The sequence below is a fragment of the Zalophus californianus genome, chromosome 13 (genome assembly GCF_009762305.2).
Source record: "Zalophus californianus isolate mZalCal1 chromosome 13, mZalCal1.pri.v2, whole genome shotgun sequence".
NCBI lineage: Eukaryota > Metazoa > Chordata > Mammalia > Carnivora > Otariidae > Zalophus > Zalophus californianus.
The window spans coordinates 26,991,242-27,006,834 of record NC_045607.1 but is presented as its reverse complement, the minus strand read 5'-3'; the positions used below and the strand labels follow the sequence as shown (position 1 = coordinate 27,006,834).

The window sequence follows — 15,593 nt, the reverse complement described above, 5'->3', positions numbered from 1 at the left end:
ATAAAAAAAGTCTCCGTATTTCTTAAGTAAAATGCTGTCTATTCATTTATTACAAAGTGGACACCTGGATGTATGTGTTTTTAGGGTCATGAACAAGTTATTTAATTTCTTTTTAATGCTTTATTCAGATGAATCAAGTTGTTTTCCTTTTCAGTTACATTCCTATTGGTCATTTATTTTAAGGGTACTTGTGTATTTTAGCTGAGTCATACCTTTGTTATAAATATTTCATGACTAAGGAAAGAAGATTACTAATTGCTATTAACATTCTTAAAAATCTAGTTTTGTATTCTTTCCTTCTTTGAGCTGATTGGGAAAACATCACTTGATGCTTATGAGCACTGTAACCTAGTGAAGTTTGCTATTAAATTTATTATTAAATGTCCCACTGTTTAGTGTAATTGTTTGAATGTTTTACTAAAATATGAAAATGTAGGTTCTTATTTGAAGGGTATGTTTGGTATGAAGTATAAAAAGTAGAATAATAAGACTGGTAATGTTTTAAGCTAAATCCTGGTATTTAAGAGATTCTGAATTCTAGATTCTAATTTTTATTTTAACTAGAGTCATTTTTAAATGATTACCAAATTATGAAATCAAATCTCTATTTGATGTAGAATATATTAAAAAATGGTGTGAGAGATGTGGCAGCTTGAGCTATATAATTAGGAAAATATATACTGTGTAGTAATCTTAGCAAGATAAGATATTTGAGTCTGATATTAATTTCTTGGTCTTTGTGGACTATGTGGTGAACTTCATTAGTGTTAGAAAAGTGGCTTTATAATCCATTTGTGTTCATCTAATACTTTAATTTCATGATTTTTCTGTGAACTTGAAGGTAGAAAAATCTTCCTTGAGAAGATAACATTTGGTGGCTTACATCCCTACATTCTGAAAATGAATTTTAAAAATTGGTTCCTTTTAATGAAATGAATCAAAACAAAAGTTCTTTTGCTACAAATCCATGAACTAATTAATCCTTGAATTTAGAGGTAGATTGTAAGTAGGTTCATCTTTGCACTTCGTAGGACTTGCTATATATAGGAATTATGAGGAAAATGTATCATAATTTAAGTAATTTAGAAGATAGATATCCATCACCTATTCAGAGGACTTTTATGGGATAACCTCAAATATCTGGAACATAAGCAAAAAAACAGAGAAAGTAAAAAATATCTGAGTCATCAAAATTAGTGTCATAGAGTTCATGGGCAGGAATTCATGTTCTTTTTTCATGATAGTTTCTCAGAATCTAGTGACTATTATATACATGGTGCTACTAAATTTTTAGTTTTTTCTTCAGTTTCCTTGTCATTAACAGAGTCCCCTTCTAGTGGAGTGGGGCAGCTGTTAATGACAGGCATAATCACAGCAGCAAGAATTAACTGCTGAGAGCCTGAGTGAGGAAGAAGACAGGAAAACCATAAAACATGGACAGAAGTACTCAAAAACAACTTGAATCCAGTTGCATTTAAGTAGGGATTGATGCTCGGAAAAACTGTGATCAAGTTTGTTTCTCCCAAGTTTCCCTTTCTATTATTTTCAGACCTCTCCCCTTCCTCTCAAAGGCTACCGTTTTCTCTCTTATCTTTGTCCTTTCCTGCTTTGTTAAAACTTTTTCCCAGCTGATTGTAAATTGGAAAGGTTCTGATAAAATAAATTACATTGTGGTTTAAACATATTTTCTCAATGTTCCATGTTGCTTCTTATTTTATATTTTTGGTTTTCCAGCATTTTGCAGTACTGCTTAATAGCTTAAACCATTTGGAAATGTGGTGAAATAATTATTTGTCAGTGTTACCTAACTAGAAATTGGAGTTTATTTTTCAAGAAAAATGCTTAACTGGGAGTTGTTTACAGTTATTTTCTTAGTACATCCACACAGTATCCAAATAATGGTTTGATTCCAAGTCAAAAACCAAGTTCCCTTGCTTCGCCAGGTGCATGGACTATAGGCTTGCCTCAAAGACCAAATTGCTGACAGAATAGGGAAGATGATTTTGAAGATTAATTATTGGAATTTGAAGAATAATTATCTAGTATATTGTTAGATATTTGGAAAAAGAAATTCTTTTAAGGTGTACTGTTTATGAATATCCCATATTAAAGTGATTAAATCAGATTAATATGAATAGTTCATGGGCACAAAAAAAGCATAGGCTAAAATCCAGTTCATGAGTCTTTTTAGACTTCATTATCTTCAAAAAGAGTACTTTAAGTACTGATATTTAAATGATCATGTTGCAGTACCTCAGCATGAGAATTGAATATGAAGCTGTGCTGTTTACTAGCATTAGACAATCTGAAAATGAATGAGGAAAAATGGCACAGATGGGGAAGGATTTTGGAACATACTTTCACTAATTTTTTAAAATTGGGCATTACAAATTGGTTTTATTTTCACTATTTTTTTTAATTGTTAGAAGTTTGGTTGATAGTAAATATGTGAAGAAGGATCACCAGCATATGAAATTTGGATCATTTGCTTTATTTCTGGATGGACAAGTAGCCAAAACCCCACCAAACCTGGCTTCTCTGCTAATAACTGGCCTGCAGAGCATTGCTTGGATCGTTTGACAAAATTAATATTTCTATTCTCCCACCCCTGAATTTAGAATTTGAATTCTACTTAGGAAAAGAGCTGAGTCTGTGGGGCAATTTCCAAGTCACTAAGCATCCACTTCCTCACTGTCTTGCTACACATCACCCAATTGTCAGACTAGAAGGGAGTGAATGGTTACCTGTACATGGAGTCTTCAGTGGAGTAAAAAGTACAGAGTGGGGTGAAGGGGGAACAGTATCTTCTGACTTGATCACAAATGAAAAGGGAGAATGGGTTTTGTGTATTTCCCACTTCCGATTCACAGTCACTCGCTACTAGCATATTGTCTGGTCATGCCATCCTCTGACCACTGGGAAGGAGAAGCAGACGAGGGGTAGAAGCTCACTATGTTTTCAAGGGAAGAAGCGTTGGCAGAAGTGCTTTCTATGCGTTGAAGTCAGGAATGCTAAGAGAGGAGAGGACCTTCACTGAAAGCATGCGTGTTTCAGTTATGAAGGCAGTTTAAAAGCAAATGTAAATATTTGTTAAGAATAGCCCAGATTAATTTTTCACCTTTATTTCATTTGTGGGTGTTTATGTCTTACAGAAATACAGTTTCCTATTATATAAATATGCTTAGTCATAGAACAGATGTATGTACTGTATTCAAAATTTATTTCAAGTTATTTACTATAGCTTTCTGAAGACTAAAATCATATTTTTTGAAAAGTAGTTCTTTATATAAACAGGTAAATATATAGGAAATAAAAAACTTTTAACATATGGAATCAACTGCTTTGCAGTGTTTTTTTTTTTTTAAAGCTAGTATTTTTGCCAAAAGAAAAATAGCATTTTGAAGCTATCTCTTTTTCACTTTCTCTTACTGAGTCCCTTTCATTTCCCAAGTCATTCCTTAATATGGTATCTTGGGGGTGAGGGTAGGAGTCTCAATTATGTATTGTAAAAAATACTGGGAAAGTATTGTATGTTTGCCCCTTAGTCATTTTCAGTTTGTCTCAAGGAAACATTACAAAAATTTCTATCCCAAATCTAGTAGGAAAATCTGAAGTATAAAACTATGTGAACATACAGACAAGACTTGAAAAGTTTCTCAGTGTTGTGTGGCATTCAGAGTGTTAGTAGGAACTGTATTGGGCTTAACTACAAATCAAAATAAAGACAAATTCTGTCAGGCAAATGCCAATTTTGAAATCTAGTTTTTGCTAGATTCATCATTTTGACAGTGAGTGTTTTTTTCTCTGTTGTTATTCAGAAACAGATATACAGTTGGCCCTTAAACAACATGGGGATTATGTGCACTGACCTCCATGTAGTTTAAAATCCGTGTGTGACTTTTGACTCACCCAAAACTTAACTATTCATAGCCTACTGTTGACGAGAAGACTTACCTATAACATAGTCGATAAACGCATATTTTGTGTTATGTGTATTATATGGGGCATTCTTAAAGCTAGAGAAAAGAAAATATTACTAAGAAAATCATAAGGAAAAGAAAATACATTTACAACACTGTGCTGTAAAAATCCTGGGCATATAAGTGGACCCACGCTGTTCAAACCTGTGTTGTTCAAGGGTCGACTTTCTTGCTTTTTATTAATGCTCTGATTTTAACTAACTTTTCCCTTGCGGCCTCTTCATTTCAGCCTATATTTCAGAGAGTTAGATTGTTAAAATGCTTAATTTCTTTTGGATAAATTTTAAAAGTTGCTGTGTGCAAATAAGATGGCTTAGGATGGACTTTTAGAGTTTGAAGATACTTTAGTGCTCATCACTTTATAGATGAGATAACTGAATCCTAGAAGAGTTAAGTGACTTGCTGGTTAGTGTCGTATGAAACTCAGATCTCTTAAGCCTTGGTCTAATGCTCCTTATTTTTTGCTGAGGAGTTTTAGAACTTTTGCTTTGGGAAGAAATTTGGAAATCTCAAATTTTGTTCTTTTTGGGTAAATGATTCATTGAGTATAATAAGCAAGATCTAAAACTTCTTTATTTTATTATTATTCCCATTTTAACTATTTAGAAAATACTATTCGGTTAGCTGCTCCACAGTAGAGTTATTTTAAGGTACTTTGCATCTAACATCTTTCTATAAAAGGAGAAAAATGATGATATCAAGAAGAAATATAAAAACAGTAAGATCTTAACCTTTAGAGTGCTTGCTAAATTCATGGAAGAAAATAGTTTCTATATCTACTTAGAGCAGATTAAAAACAAGAGATTGGGGAAAGATCTGGTTTAAATTCTTTATTGGTAATTATGAACTATTTGTGATTACTCCCACTTGTACTGTTATTACAGGTCTTTTTAAGGAAGTTTGGTCTGAGGTGACAGATTCCTAAAACTGATTAAGGATCAGAATTATAAGATTTATTTTGAAAACATTGAGAGATGGAGGAAGGGAATGAGAGAGAAAGAAGCCATCTCTGAATAAAGAGAAATGAAGTGTTGGCAAACAAGATTTCAGAAGAAGATTGAAATAGAAATAGTGATTAAAATTGAAATTGAAAATAGTGATATTAAGCAAGGTAATATAGCTAATGTTTCTTGAAGGCTTTCAAATAATATATAATAGCATTACCCCAAAATCTAAAGATTCAACTGATACCTGTTCATAACTCACTAAGTGGAATTATATAGATGCAGATAAATATGTTAGAGAGAGAGCAGTGGTAAATTCTGGAATCATTTGGTACTTGGTAAGCAGAGATGTTTAAGTGACAAAATGCATCACTCTTGAAGTTAAAACTTAGAGGAATCAAGCAATACAGTAATGTGTATCTTTTGGATAGATTTCTACTTTGGGAGGAGAAATTCCAGAAACAAATTAAACAATTTATTTTCCAATTTAAGATATTTCTTAAAATTGGGCCCTTTTAGAGAAGTATCTTCAGAATTTGAGACTTTCTACCCTTTTATCATTGCACAGAATAACTCTTTCAACCCCTTCTGCATTTACACAGTGTATATACTGTTAAATTCGAACCTAAATGAAAGAGGAACCGCTGAGTCTTCAGTTTGATCACCTGGGTATGTTTATATATAAATGCACAAGACAACAGTTTTTCCAACATTATTTGGCTTTTCATCTGTTCCTTTTCTGGTTTGTCACAGGCAGCCTAGTACATTAAGTGATAACAAGAAAGCTTTACATGCATGTGCACATGTGCACACTTGTACACAGACACACTAAAGAATGACACCTTACTAAGTTAAGTAATACTAGACACAAAATTGAATCATTATGGTCAGTTTAAAAGACAGTATTGGGGCTGCCTGGCTGGCTCAGTCAGTAGAGCATGTGATTCTTAATCTCAGGGTCGTGAGTTTGAGCCCCACTTTGGGTGTAGAGATTAAAAGAATTGTTGTAAGGAAATTAAACATATATAGTGTATAATGTTCTTGAAAGATGAAAGAAAATCTCTGTTAAAAAAAAAAAGACAGTTATGGTCTTCATATTATTGGGTTCTTTGAGAGTGATTGGTAAGTAACATTCTTCTAACCAAGTTCTAAACCAGTTGGGGAATAAGATAAAGCAATAAAGCTGATAAGAGGCCAAATACCAATCAAATGATATTGGAGAATTTAGCTTATATCAATGGGCAAGCGTTCTAATATTAATCCTAGAGTTAGTCAGACTTGCCCACTTAGGTGTGGTCAATACAAGGGTACGTCAGCTCTGTGTATGTGTGTGAGAGCCTGTTCCTGTGAAACTTCCTACGTAGAGGGAAAGAACAGAATATATGTTCTCTGTAGACAAGCAAGCTGCAGGAAAGAGGGAAAAATAGCTGAGCTACTAGAAATAATCGTAATCAGATTAAGTCCTTTCACCTCACCCAGAGAAATGAAGGAATAGAGAGAGGCTAAAGGAGTAATGCTAGTGGCACTTCTCCATATGTAAAGAAACACCAAGAGCAGAGGAGTCTCCTTTTTCTCTCTCCTGACATTTATATTAAAATCCTTTGGTTGTAATTCTAGCTGTAATGACAATAATTTTTTAAAATGAGTGTAATTGACTTTCCTAACATTTCTTATTCCTAGTACCGAAATAGTGTTACGACTTAAGACACATATTAATGCCACCAAATTGGGTTGTTTGCTGTAGAATGTGGAGCTTGGAAAGGATCTGTAGAAACAGTAAGGACTAAAATTTCTTAATAAAGGAAAGAGAATGATTAGTATACGGGTCTCACAATTGGATTATGGTAGTGTTGGAAATGTGTCATATGCTGATCACATAATGAAACATGTCAGTTCTGTTTTTATGTGTAGAAAGGTCCTCAGATCAGAATATTTTAGGATGGGTATAAAAATGACCAATACCAAATAACAAGATTAGAACTGAAGAAGAGAGGCAATAGAAACATTGTTAAATTTAATAATTATTAATATTACCATGTGCCAAGGTTTATGCTAGGCCTAGGATAGAGTGTAGAGCAAAACAGCCATGGTTTACCTTGGATGCGTTGTTAATTATGGTGGTTAGTTTGCGGGATAAAAGCTTTTGTTGAATATATTATATGTAAATGTGAAGGGGACAACGGTTTTGTGTGTATTTTTCATTTTTCTGTATACTCTACAGCACCAAGTGATAACTATGCCCTTTCCTAAACTTCTGCTAGCATTCTCAAAAAAAAAAAAAAAAAAAAAAGATATCTCATGCCGAGTAGGTTTAAGTTAGCAGCTTCTGTGAAGTCATCTCAGGGAAAGACCTTATTGCCAGAAGTATTTCTCTGGTTTCTTCTTGTCTGAATTTTTGTCATTATAACTTTATTCTTCGGGGTAAATGATTGAAGAACTGCAGCCCAGTTTTATATGTTACCAGGCAAGCTCTCAAAAATGCAAAGTCTTTGCCCAGGGAAGGCATGTAGAGAAAACTTGGAACAACCATGATGAAGTGGTGAAAGAGATCATTGATGAAAAATTGGAGAGCAGATTTAAAATGTATAAGAAAACCATTAGATTGCATAGAAATGTGTGCCTCATGAAGGAGATTGATTGTTCTAGTTGAGGAGTGTCAGACTGAATTGGAAGTGGAGGTGTATTTTGATGATCTTAAGGTAAGGAAAAATGTGTATAGTCATCTGGAATTAGTTTGAAGTGTTCAGTTTTCCTCCTTTTAAGGTGATTTATATGGGGTCTGGATTTTTTTTTTTTTAACTATAGTTCTAACATCACATTACGTAAGCTGATGTGAATTGTACAGATTTCCTGTAATTCATGTTTTGGTGACTGTGAACTAATCTCTTCCAGGGTTTATATCCTAACTTTTCTTGCATGTCACTGCCATTGAAACTTGCATGAAAAGCACTAACTGCCTTCTTTCTCTTCTCCCTGATTTGCTCCAAGGCTGCCAGACAGATCAAGGATAGGTATGGTATAAAACCTATGTTTTTATATAAGTATCAATATTGAAGTCAGAAATGAAATTCAAGAACAGTTTCCTATTAGACTTTCATTGGTTAAAATAAAAATACCTAATGGCCATGTACAAAAAAAGAAAATCTCTTTTGCATATCTTCTGGAATAGACAATATATCAGCAAGATTTTTTTAAAAATATGGTTGTGGACAGTTATGTACTTCGAAAAGAATTTCATTTCTGGTATAATATAGTTAGTTTTAGTACAGTTCTTAATTAGCTATGAATGGATGGAGACCCATTTTGGATAATTAAAAAATATGTATTCCTGGAATGTGTTTTTTTGTTGTTCACAAATTTTATGTCTTATTTTCTGAGAAGTCATAGCATTTTTAATAGTCCTTAAGAGCTAAAGCTCCCCTGTTTGACTGCTCTCCTGTTTAACACCTTTGTATTCTCATTCCATCCTGTTCCTGGTGCCATCTCTTCTGTTTCTCATGCCACTACTGTCTGATGTGTGGGAAGAGAAAATGAAAGACTGTCTTAAAAGGTCTTTCTCATTGGTAGAGCCAGGGTTGAGAAAAGTAATTTAGTATTTGCTCTAATGAAAACACCAAAGGGCCAGAAGAGCTGCTGGCAGTTCTGGATTGAGTTACCCCAGAGGGGATGGTTTTGATGTTTCTGGCTAATCACTGAGCATCAACTGTAGTGAGATTATCACTTAAGTGTTCTTCCTTTGAGGATTATGAGATTCTCTGAAAGGCATAGCTCTTCAAAGCACCACTCTGAATCTGAGATTAAATTATTTATTCTTCATCAGATAATTCACAAAATTATTCACCATAGATTGTGTGAAAACCAGTGTGTCTATTGTTAATTTTGGCTGCAGTCTTCAATTCTGTTTTTCTGATGGTCTGTTTGACTGGAGCCAAGATTCACATGGCACTCATAGCACTCTTAGCACAAAAATTAACTTTTATTCAGTTTTGGTGTATTTTATATCAGGGAGTGGTTAAAGACATGGATCATCTTATCAGTCCTAGATGTAGAAAGATGATTATGAGAGTTTGAAGGTGAAAAGTATTGGCTGTATGAGGAGTGGATGCTAGTAGGTAGGTCAGTTTTTTGGATAAGGTATAATTGGGTTGTTTTCTGCTGGAATTTGCTACATGTAATCCATCTTTCACTGTGGCTAGATTATTCTTCTGTTTAGCCACTTACTCCACTAAGTCTTGCTATGGTCTCTGATTTTCTGGATTAGAAGTCATTTCCTAATCAGGCTTTGGCCTGTCCAAGGACTTTGCGAGGACCCTTGCAAGATCTTCTCTTGTCCTCTCCTAGGAATCTGTATGGTTCTGTGCTTCCAAGAATCCTACCCTTACCCCTGACATCTTTCTCTCTCCAGATTTGTTTGTCAGAATTTAATGATGAATTTTCATGGTTGACTGCAAAGCTTCAGTGAAGCTTGACTTCTTTGCCTCTTCTAAGCCCAATTCTTGGCTTGGTTTTGTCAGTTTCCACGTGATAGCAGGAGTCAGGGTTCCTTTTCTCTGTCAGGGCAACCCCCCCCCCAAAAAAAAACTTACACATTATTTATTTTGGCTACCCATGAAATTTTTACGTACTGCTCGAGAACACTTCTGTGTCTTGGCTTAATTTTTTAAACTTGATTTTTAACTTCAAAATATCCAGGTTTCTCTGAGAGAGAGAGAGAGAGATATATATATATAAATATATATATTTATATATATATAAAACATGTATATTAATATTTTAGGTACTCAACGAGGAAACAGGCTTCTAGAATTCCATCATTGCCATTTATGATATAAAAATAAATATATAGTCATAGTAAAATAATTTTTACTAAGGGAAGAAAGGATCATTCCCTTATATTGAGGGCAGAAGTGGAATTTTAAGGAAGAATGTGTAACACCTGAGCAGGGAATCAATTACATAAAAATGAAAGCATCTGTGAGAACTGAAAATTTATCATTTGTTGTGATGGAAGTTATGCAGGAAAAACAGTGGGAATGACAGGAAAAACTAAGCAACTACAATGAAAAGATAATAGCAGATCTCTTTAACTTTACAAATCACTGGTATGTACTTATGGATGCTTTTAGTAATGTTGGAAGATGATTGGTTGAGGTTTGTTGTGGACTTACGGTTCTTGAAAGAAAAGGGTCATGAAAGGGTGAGTCAAGTTAGATACTCTGAGGAAATTTAAAGTGTTCATCCATATGTTTTGCAGTTATTTTTTTCTTTGTAAGGAGGAAACTAAGGGGGAAAGGATCTTTGTATTCAGCTGTACTATAGGAAGTAAACCAAGAAAGTTAAGGTGAATAAAAACAATCTTAACCATATGGATCCTGTAATGTTAGAGAATTATCTATGGATTTTAGGTTGATTTGGGCTTTCAGGCACAAGTAACTAAATGTATTCAGTTTAAAAATAAAAAATTCAGCCTTTTGAAAGATTATAGCATTGTTGTACATCTAAGTTGGTTTATGGAGACTGAAATTTTCATTGACTAGAAAATAAAGGTCATTATTCTTGTTTTTTAGGTTTTGATAGACCTTTCTAATGCACTTTTGGAGGACATTCTTTTTCGTTGAGGCCACAGTGATTAAAATGAAGTTTTATAGATAAAGTTTCAGATTTAAATTCCCTGAAACACTTTCAGATATTTTTTTCCAACAGTTCTCAACAAACATTTAAATAGGTTTAGAAGCATCCAGGTAGGTTCAAACCCATTCATTGGTTCCATGGTCATTTACTAAGTACCTCTCTGAATCTAGCTCTTTAAGAAGTCTTCAAATCTAAAGATACTTGGGACTTTAAAGAACAAAATAAGACTTAGCCTTTGTTCTTAACTTCTTATTGATATAATCTGAAATTTAATTATTGAGAACCAACAGCTTAAAGTAATGTGTGTGAAATATTCAGCATTATGCTTGGCATTCAGTGAGTTCACTTCCCCATAAGTTGTATTTCACTGTAGCAGGTTCTTCTTGATCAGTAGATCAGCTGTTGTTGACTCATTGTTATTAATAAAGTGATGACTTTCCTAGTTTTAAAGTGAAATAAAATAACTGAGTACAACAACAGTTTGACGTTTTTTATCCCAAAATAACTGAATATAGCAACAAGTTTAATATCTTTCATACCATGTATCCCTGGGTAGATTTGGCAGATCTGAATGACTAGGCCTGGTATTCCCTTTGTTCCTCAGCTCTGTTTACTACTTCTCCCAAATTGTGTACTAGCAGGACAACATCCATGAATAGTACTTTTGTATCTTTCTTTGACCAAAGATGTTAAGGGAAGCTACTTTTTGATACTTGTGGAAATTTACTGTAATATGAAAAATTGAAATTTGAGATAAAATGATAAATTATTTGAAAATGAGAATTTCTTTTAATCTCCAGTTTTCATTGACAGAACAGTTCCCCCATACTTTGGGTAAAATGAGGTCTGGTATGGTTTCTTTCTTTTTTGGGGGGTGTTTCCTTTTGTTGTTTTTTATACCACATTCATCTATTAAATATTTGTTGAACTATTATTTCCATGGCATATGGTTTCACAAGGCTGTTTCTCCTGATATCCTTCCATGTAGGTGATGTCGATATATCAGGGTGACACCTACTAGCATGGTATTCAGAATAGTGATTTCACTTCTCTCTTTTCTCATCCATGCACTATCTTTAGCAGCTACCAGGCTGTACAATATTTGGTCAGGCTACTTTTACTCTTAATTGAAGATACGTGGAGTAGCTGTGACTACTAAGGAGAATATACAGTTCATTATTTGGCATATGAAAAGGAGTGAGGTTGGCATCAGGAAGTCAGTGAGATTGAGTGTACAGAGGTTCAGATACCTGTTGGGTCTGTTAACGATGATTTATATGGGATATTTTCTCTTGTGATATTTTTGTGTGTGATTTTATAAAACTGCCTGGAGGAAAGTTGCTTGAAGTTATATATTAAATGTCTAAATTTAAAAACATTTTACAGTTTTTTTTAGTTAATTTTTAAAACACTCTGAGAACAAATTTCTTTGTAGTTTTGTTACCTTTGTTATAGTTTCTGAAATCACTAAAGTGCAATGACTTCTATCTTTTCATTTATAAATTAAATATGGTATACTCCCCATTCTTTTATTTTTAAAAGTATATTTGTGTTTACCGTAGAGTAACAATGGCTTCAGCCTTTCGCCTTTCTTTGAAACCAAAGGTCAGTGACAACATGACTCATTTAATGGTGGATTTTTCTCAGGAAAGACAGATGCTGCAAACTTTGAAGTTTTTGCCAGGTAAGTATATGTGTATATTAACATATAAAGTGTGGGGGTTTTTTTGTAATGAACTTTGAAATGTAAATATTAAGAAGTATAGTGTGGGTTTTTTTCTTCATTCAGCTAAGGAATAATTAAATTTGCTAGTCTTTAGTTTTAGAGAATTATTTTACTGGTAGTAAAAGTTCCATTTTGAGAATCCCATTAAAGGGATGTCTTTTATTATTAGTTTTGCAGAGAGAAGCAATATGTCATGATGGTTAACAGTGGGTTTTGGGGCCAGACTTGGACTTGAATCCTGGCTGCCAGTTACTTGCTGTGAACCTTGAACAAATTATTTAACTTTGTTTCATTTTCTTCATCTTTAAAATATGATGTTATGGGCGCCTGGGTGGCTCAGTTGGTTAAGCGACTGCCTTCGGCTCGGGTCATGATCCTGGAGTCCTGGGATCGAGTCCCACATCAGGCTCCCTGCTCAGCAGGGAGTCTGCTTCTCCCTCTGACCCTCTTCCCTCTCATGCTCTCTATCTCTCATTCTCTGTCTCTCAAATAAATAAATAAATAAAATCTTTAAAAAAAATAAAATACGATGTTACTCTTCAACGGTTTATATAAGGATTAAATGAATTGAAACCTCTAAGTCACTTGAAAATAGTACTTGGCACGTACTTAACACTTAGTGCATGTTAGTTGCTGTCATTACTAGTATAGTTGTGGTTGTTGGCTCAGATGGACTTTTATTTCCAGTAATAATATGTTAATATTGGTTTATTAGAGTATTAGTATGAAGATATTCCAGTAGCCAAAACCATTTGCAGTTGAGTCCCAAATTATTTTCCATATGTGTGAGAGAGCCAACTAAGTACCTTTTGTTGGTATTCTCTTTTTAGCTAACGTGAAGTAATGGTCTTAGGTTGATAGCTAAAACAGTTTGGACATGGTGATTTGAGGGATCAGGTGCTTTTTTACTTATTTACAGGTGCTTTTTACTTACAGATTCTAGTTAGAACTGGCTTTAACTTTTGGAGGTTAGCTGTTCTTGAATAGAGAATGTTGATCAAATGAAACCATTCTCTGAATATTTGGTCAGGGACTTTAAAATACGATTGTAAAGACAGGTTAGTAGTCCTGAAACTATAATGGAACTAATGAGGGTGGTATAAGTGAAGTGTTAACTTGTGTGGTACAGGTCGGAAGTTCTAGAGGAGTTTATAGAAGGAAAAGATGAGAGAAGGAACCAGAGGGACTAGAGGGAGAAGGTATACTTGTCAGTGGATATCTACCTGTAAATTGGCCTTTCAGAATTACTATTGTAATTCACACTACTTCTAAATTCAGAAGGAGAGTCAGGAGTGGTGGATTGTGAATGTACACGTGAGTATTAGTATTTTGATTTAAAAAAAAGTACTAAAAAGCGATCTTCTCACCATTACTTTCTTTCTCTTGGATTTTCTGTGATGGCTTAATAGACCAAGGCCATGTTTACTATATCGTCAAGTAGATTGCGTGCACAGTTAGGATTTCCTCTTTTGGGAAACTGTTAAAGGCAATCTAAAGCAATGAGGTATAATAAAAACAAATCCTTTTGTGAAGGAGTTTCATCTGAAAGGAAAAATATAATAGGTTGTTAAAATTTATGAAAGATGAACTCCCATCACTAATTTTTTATTCTGCTATAGCATAAGAATTTTCCGTAAGATGGAGTCAGATTAACTTAGACAAATGAATACCTTTATCCTTTAATAATCCATTCCATAAACACCACAAAAATCAACTCTATACTATATTATGTATAGTAACAGGAGTTGTAGACTTACTTGAATCTGAAAGATGGAAGTGATGATAATGGTCGATAATAACTACAGTCATTTTCTTCTACTCTAAGCTATTTTTTATACATTGAAACTTAAGAATTTATATCCTTCTCCTCTCTGAGCTTCTACAGCTGAGAAGAGAAACATGTCTGTGGCAATGTTGATGCCGCTTGTTCTTTCACATTCACATGCGGAGAATGTCAAATTCTTGAGCCAATTTCCACACTATTGCCAGTTAAGTTACTTTATGGAAATTGCTGTAAATTGCTTTCCATTCTCATTTTCAAAGAGAGTTCTGCATTCCTAAGTAATATTTTATGTTACAAGTGTACCACCTTTCATCTTCCCCTGAAGTTCTCTCCCTCATTTGATGAACGCTTCTCTTACTTCTGTATAGAATCTTGGGTGAACTTTCCACATATTAGACCCAGGTAAACCTTAATTTGATATACCAGTCTTAAATTATCTAAATTTTCTGTCTCCTCCCAACTATCACCACTTTCTTGGATTTTTTTTTCATTTTTACCTTAGTTACCACTTCTTTTGGGGACCATTATTCACAAGAAAGAAATATCTACTTTCCAGTACATTCTTACAGGAATGGCAGCTGAATTAAGAGGTAGACAGTGGAGTGTTAGCTGGGCCTGCTTACAAATTAAATGATTCTTGCTTTCTGTTAGCCTCTTGGAACTTTAAGTACAGGTTTGTTTTGTTTTGTTTTGTTTTTTTAAAGATTTTATTTATTTGACAGAGAGAGAGAGAGCACGAGAGCAGGAACACAAGCAGGGGGAGTGGAAGAGGGAGAAGCAGGCTTCCTGCCGAGCAGGGAGCCCGATACGGGACTCGATCCCAGCACCTTGGGATCATGACCTGAGCCGAAGGCAGACGCTTAACGACTGAGCCTCCCAGGCACCCTAAGTACAGGTTTTTGACTCAGCAAAATTATGAAATTGCTACATGCCATATGCCTTTACATTTCCTCACATGTAGGCAGTGCAGAGCATATTAAATTCATAAATGCCTGTGGTTTATTCCCTTGGCAATGAATAGTAATCTGTATCACTTATGTTTCAGTGATAGAGATTAGCGTCTCTTATGTGTTATAGGGACAAGAACCCTACAAAACAGATGAAGGAAATTAACAGTAATGACAAATGATAAATACTTACTTGGTTGTCTTTTGTCTTACTAATAAGGCATATCAGATTCCAAATAGTTATTGTACAGTTACACACATACAAGAATTGAACTTTGGATACTATAGTTAATGGAGATCAGTTGTCCTATTTTTCTCCCTTCCTCCCTTTGTTACTAGTTAGGCTTGAAGATGTAAAATTTACATCAAATTCTTTCCATCTTGGTTTTTTTTTTTTTTTTTTTTTTTAAAGAGCTTGGTGGAGCCTGATGCTAGGCTATGGGGCTCGAACTCATGACTCTGAGGTCAAGACCAGGGCTGAGATTAAGAGTCAGACGCTTAGCTTACTGAGCCCCCAAGGACTCATCTTGGTCTATTTTATCTAAGATGTAAAGTACTCGGTTTACTTTATTATTTGTTGAG

General features: G+C 34.3%; 1 protein-coding gene across 6 annotated transcripts in view; it reads left to right on the top strand.

The window, feature by feature from the left end:
* FSD1L (fibronectin type III and SPRY domain containing 1 like) overlaps window positions 1-15,593 on the top strand; it is a 73,301-nt gene that overhangs the window by 29,625 nt on the left and 28,083 nt on the right. For 5 of the 6 annotated variants that reach the window (XM_027615059.2, XM_027615054.2, XM_027615053.2 and 2 more), the window contains 2 exons: window positions 7,913-7,935; window positions 12,118-12,239. In XM_027615059.2, coding sequence (XP_027470860.1) covers window positions 7,913-7,935; window positions 12,118-12,239 — 145 coding nt within the window. The remainder of the gene's footprint in view (window positions 1-7,912; window positions 7,936-12,117; window positions 12,240-15,593) is intronic. The other variant, XM_027615060.2, reaches the window with a different exon arrangement.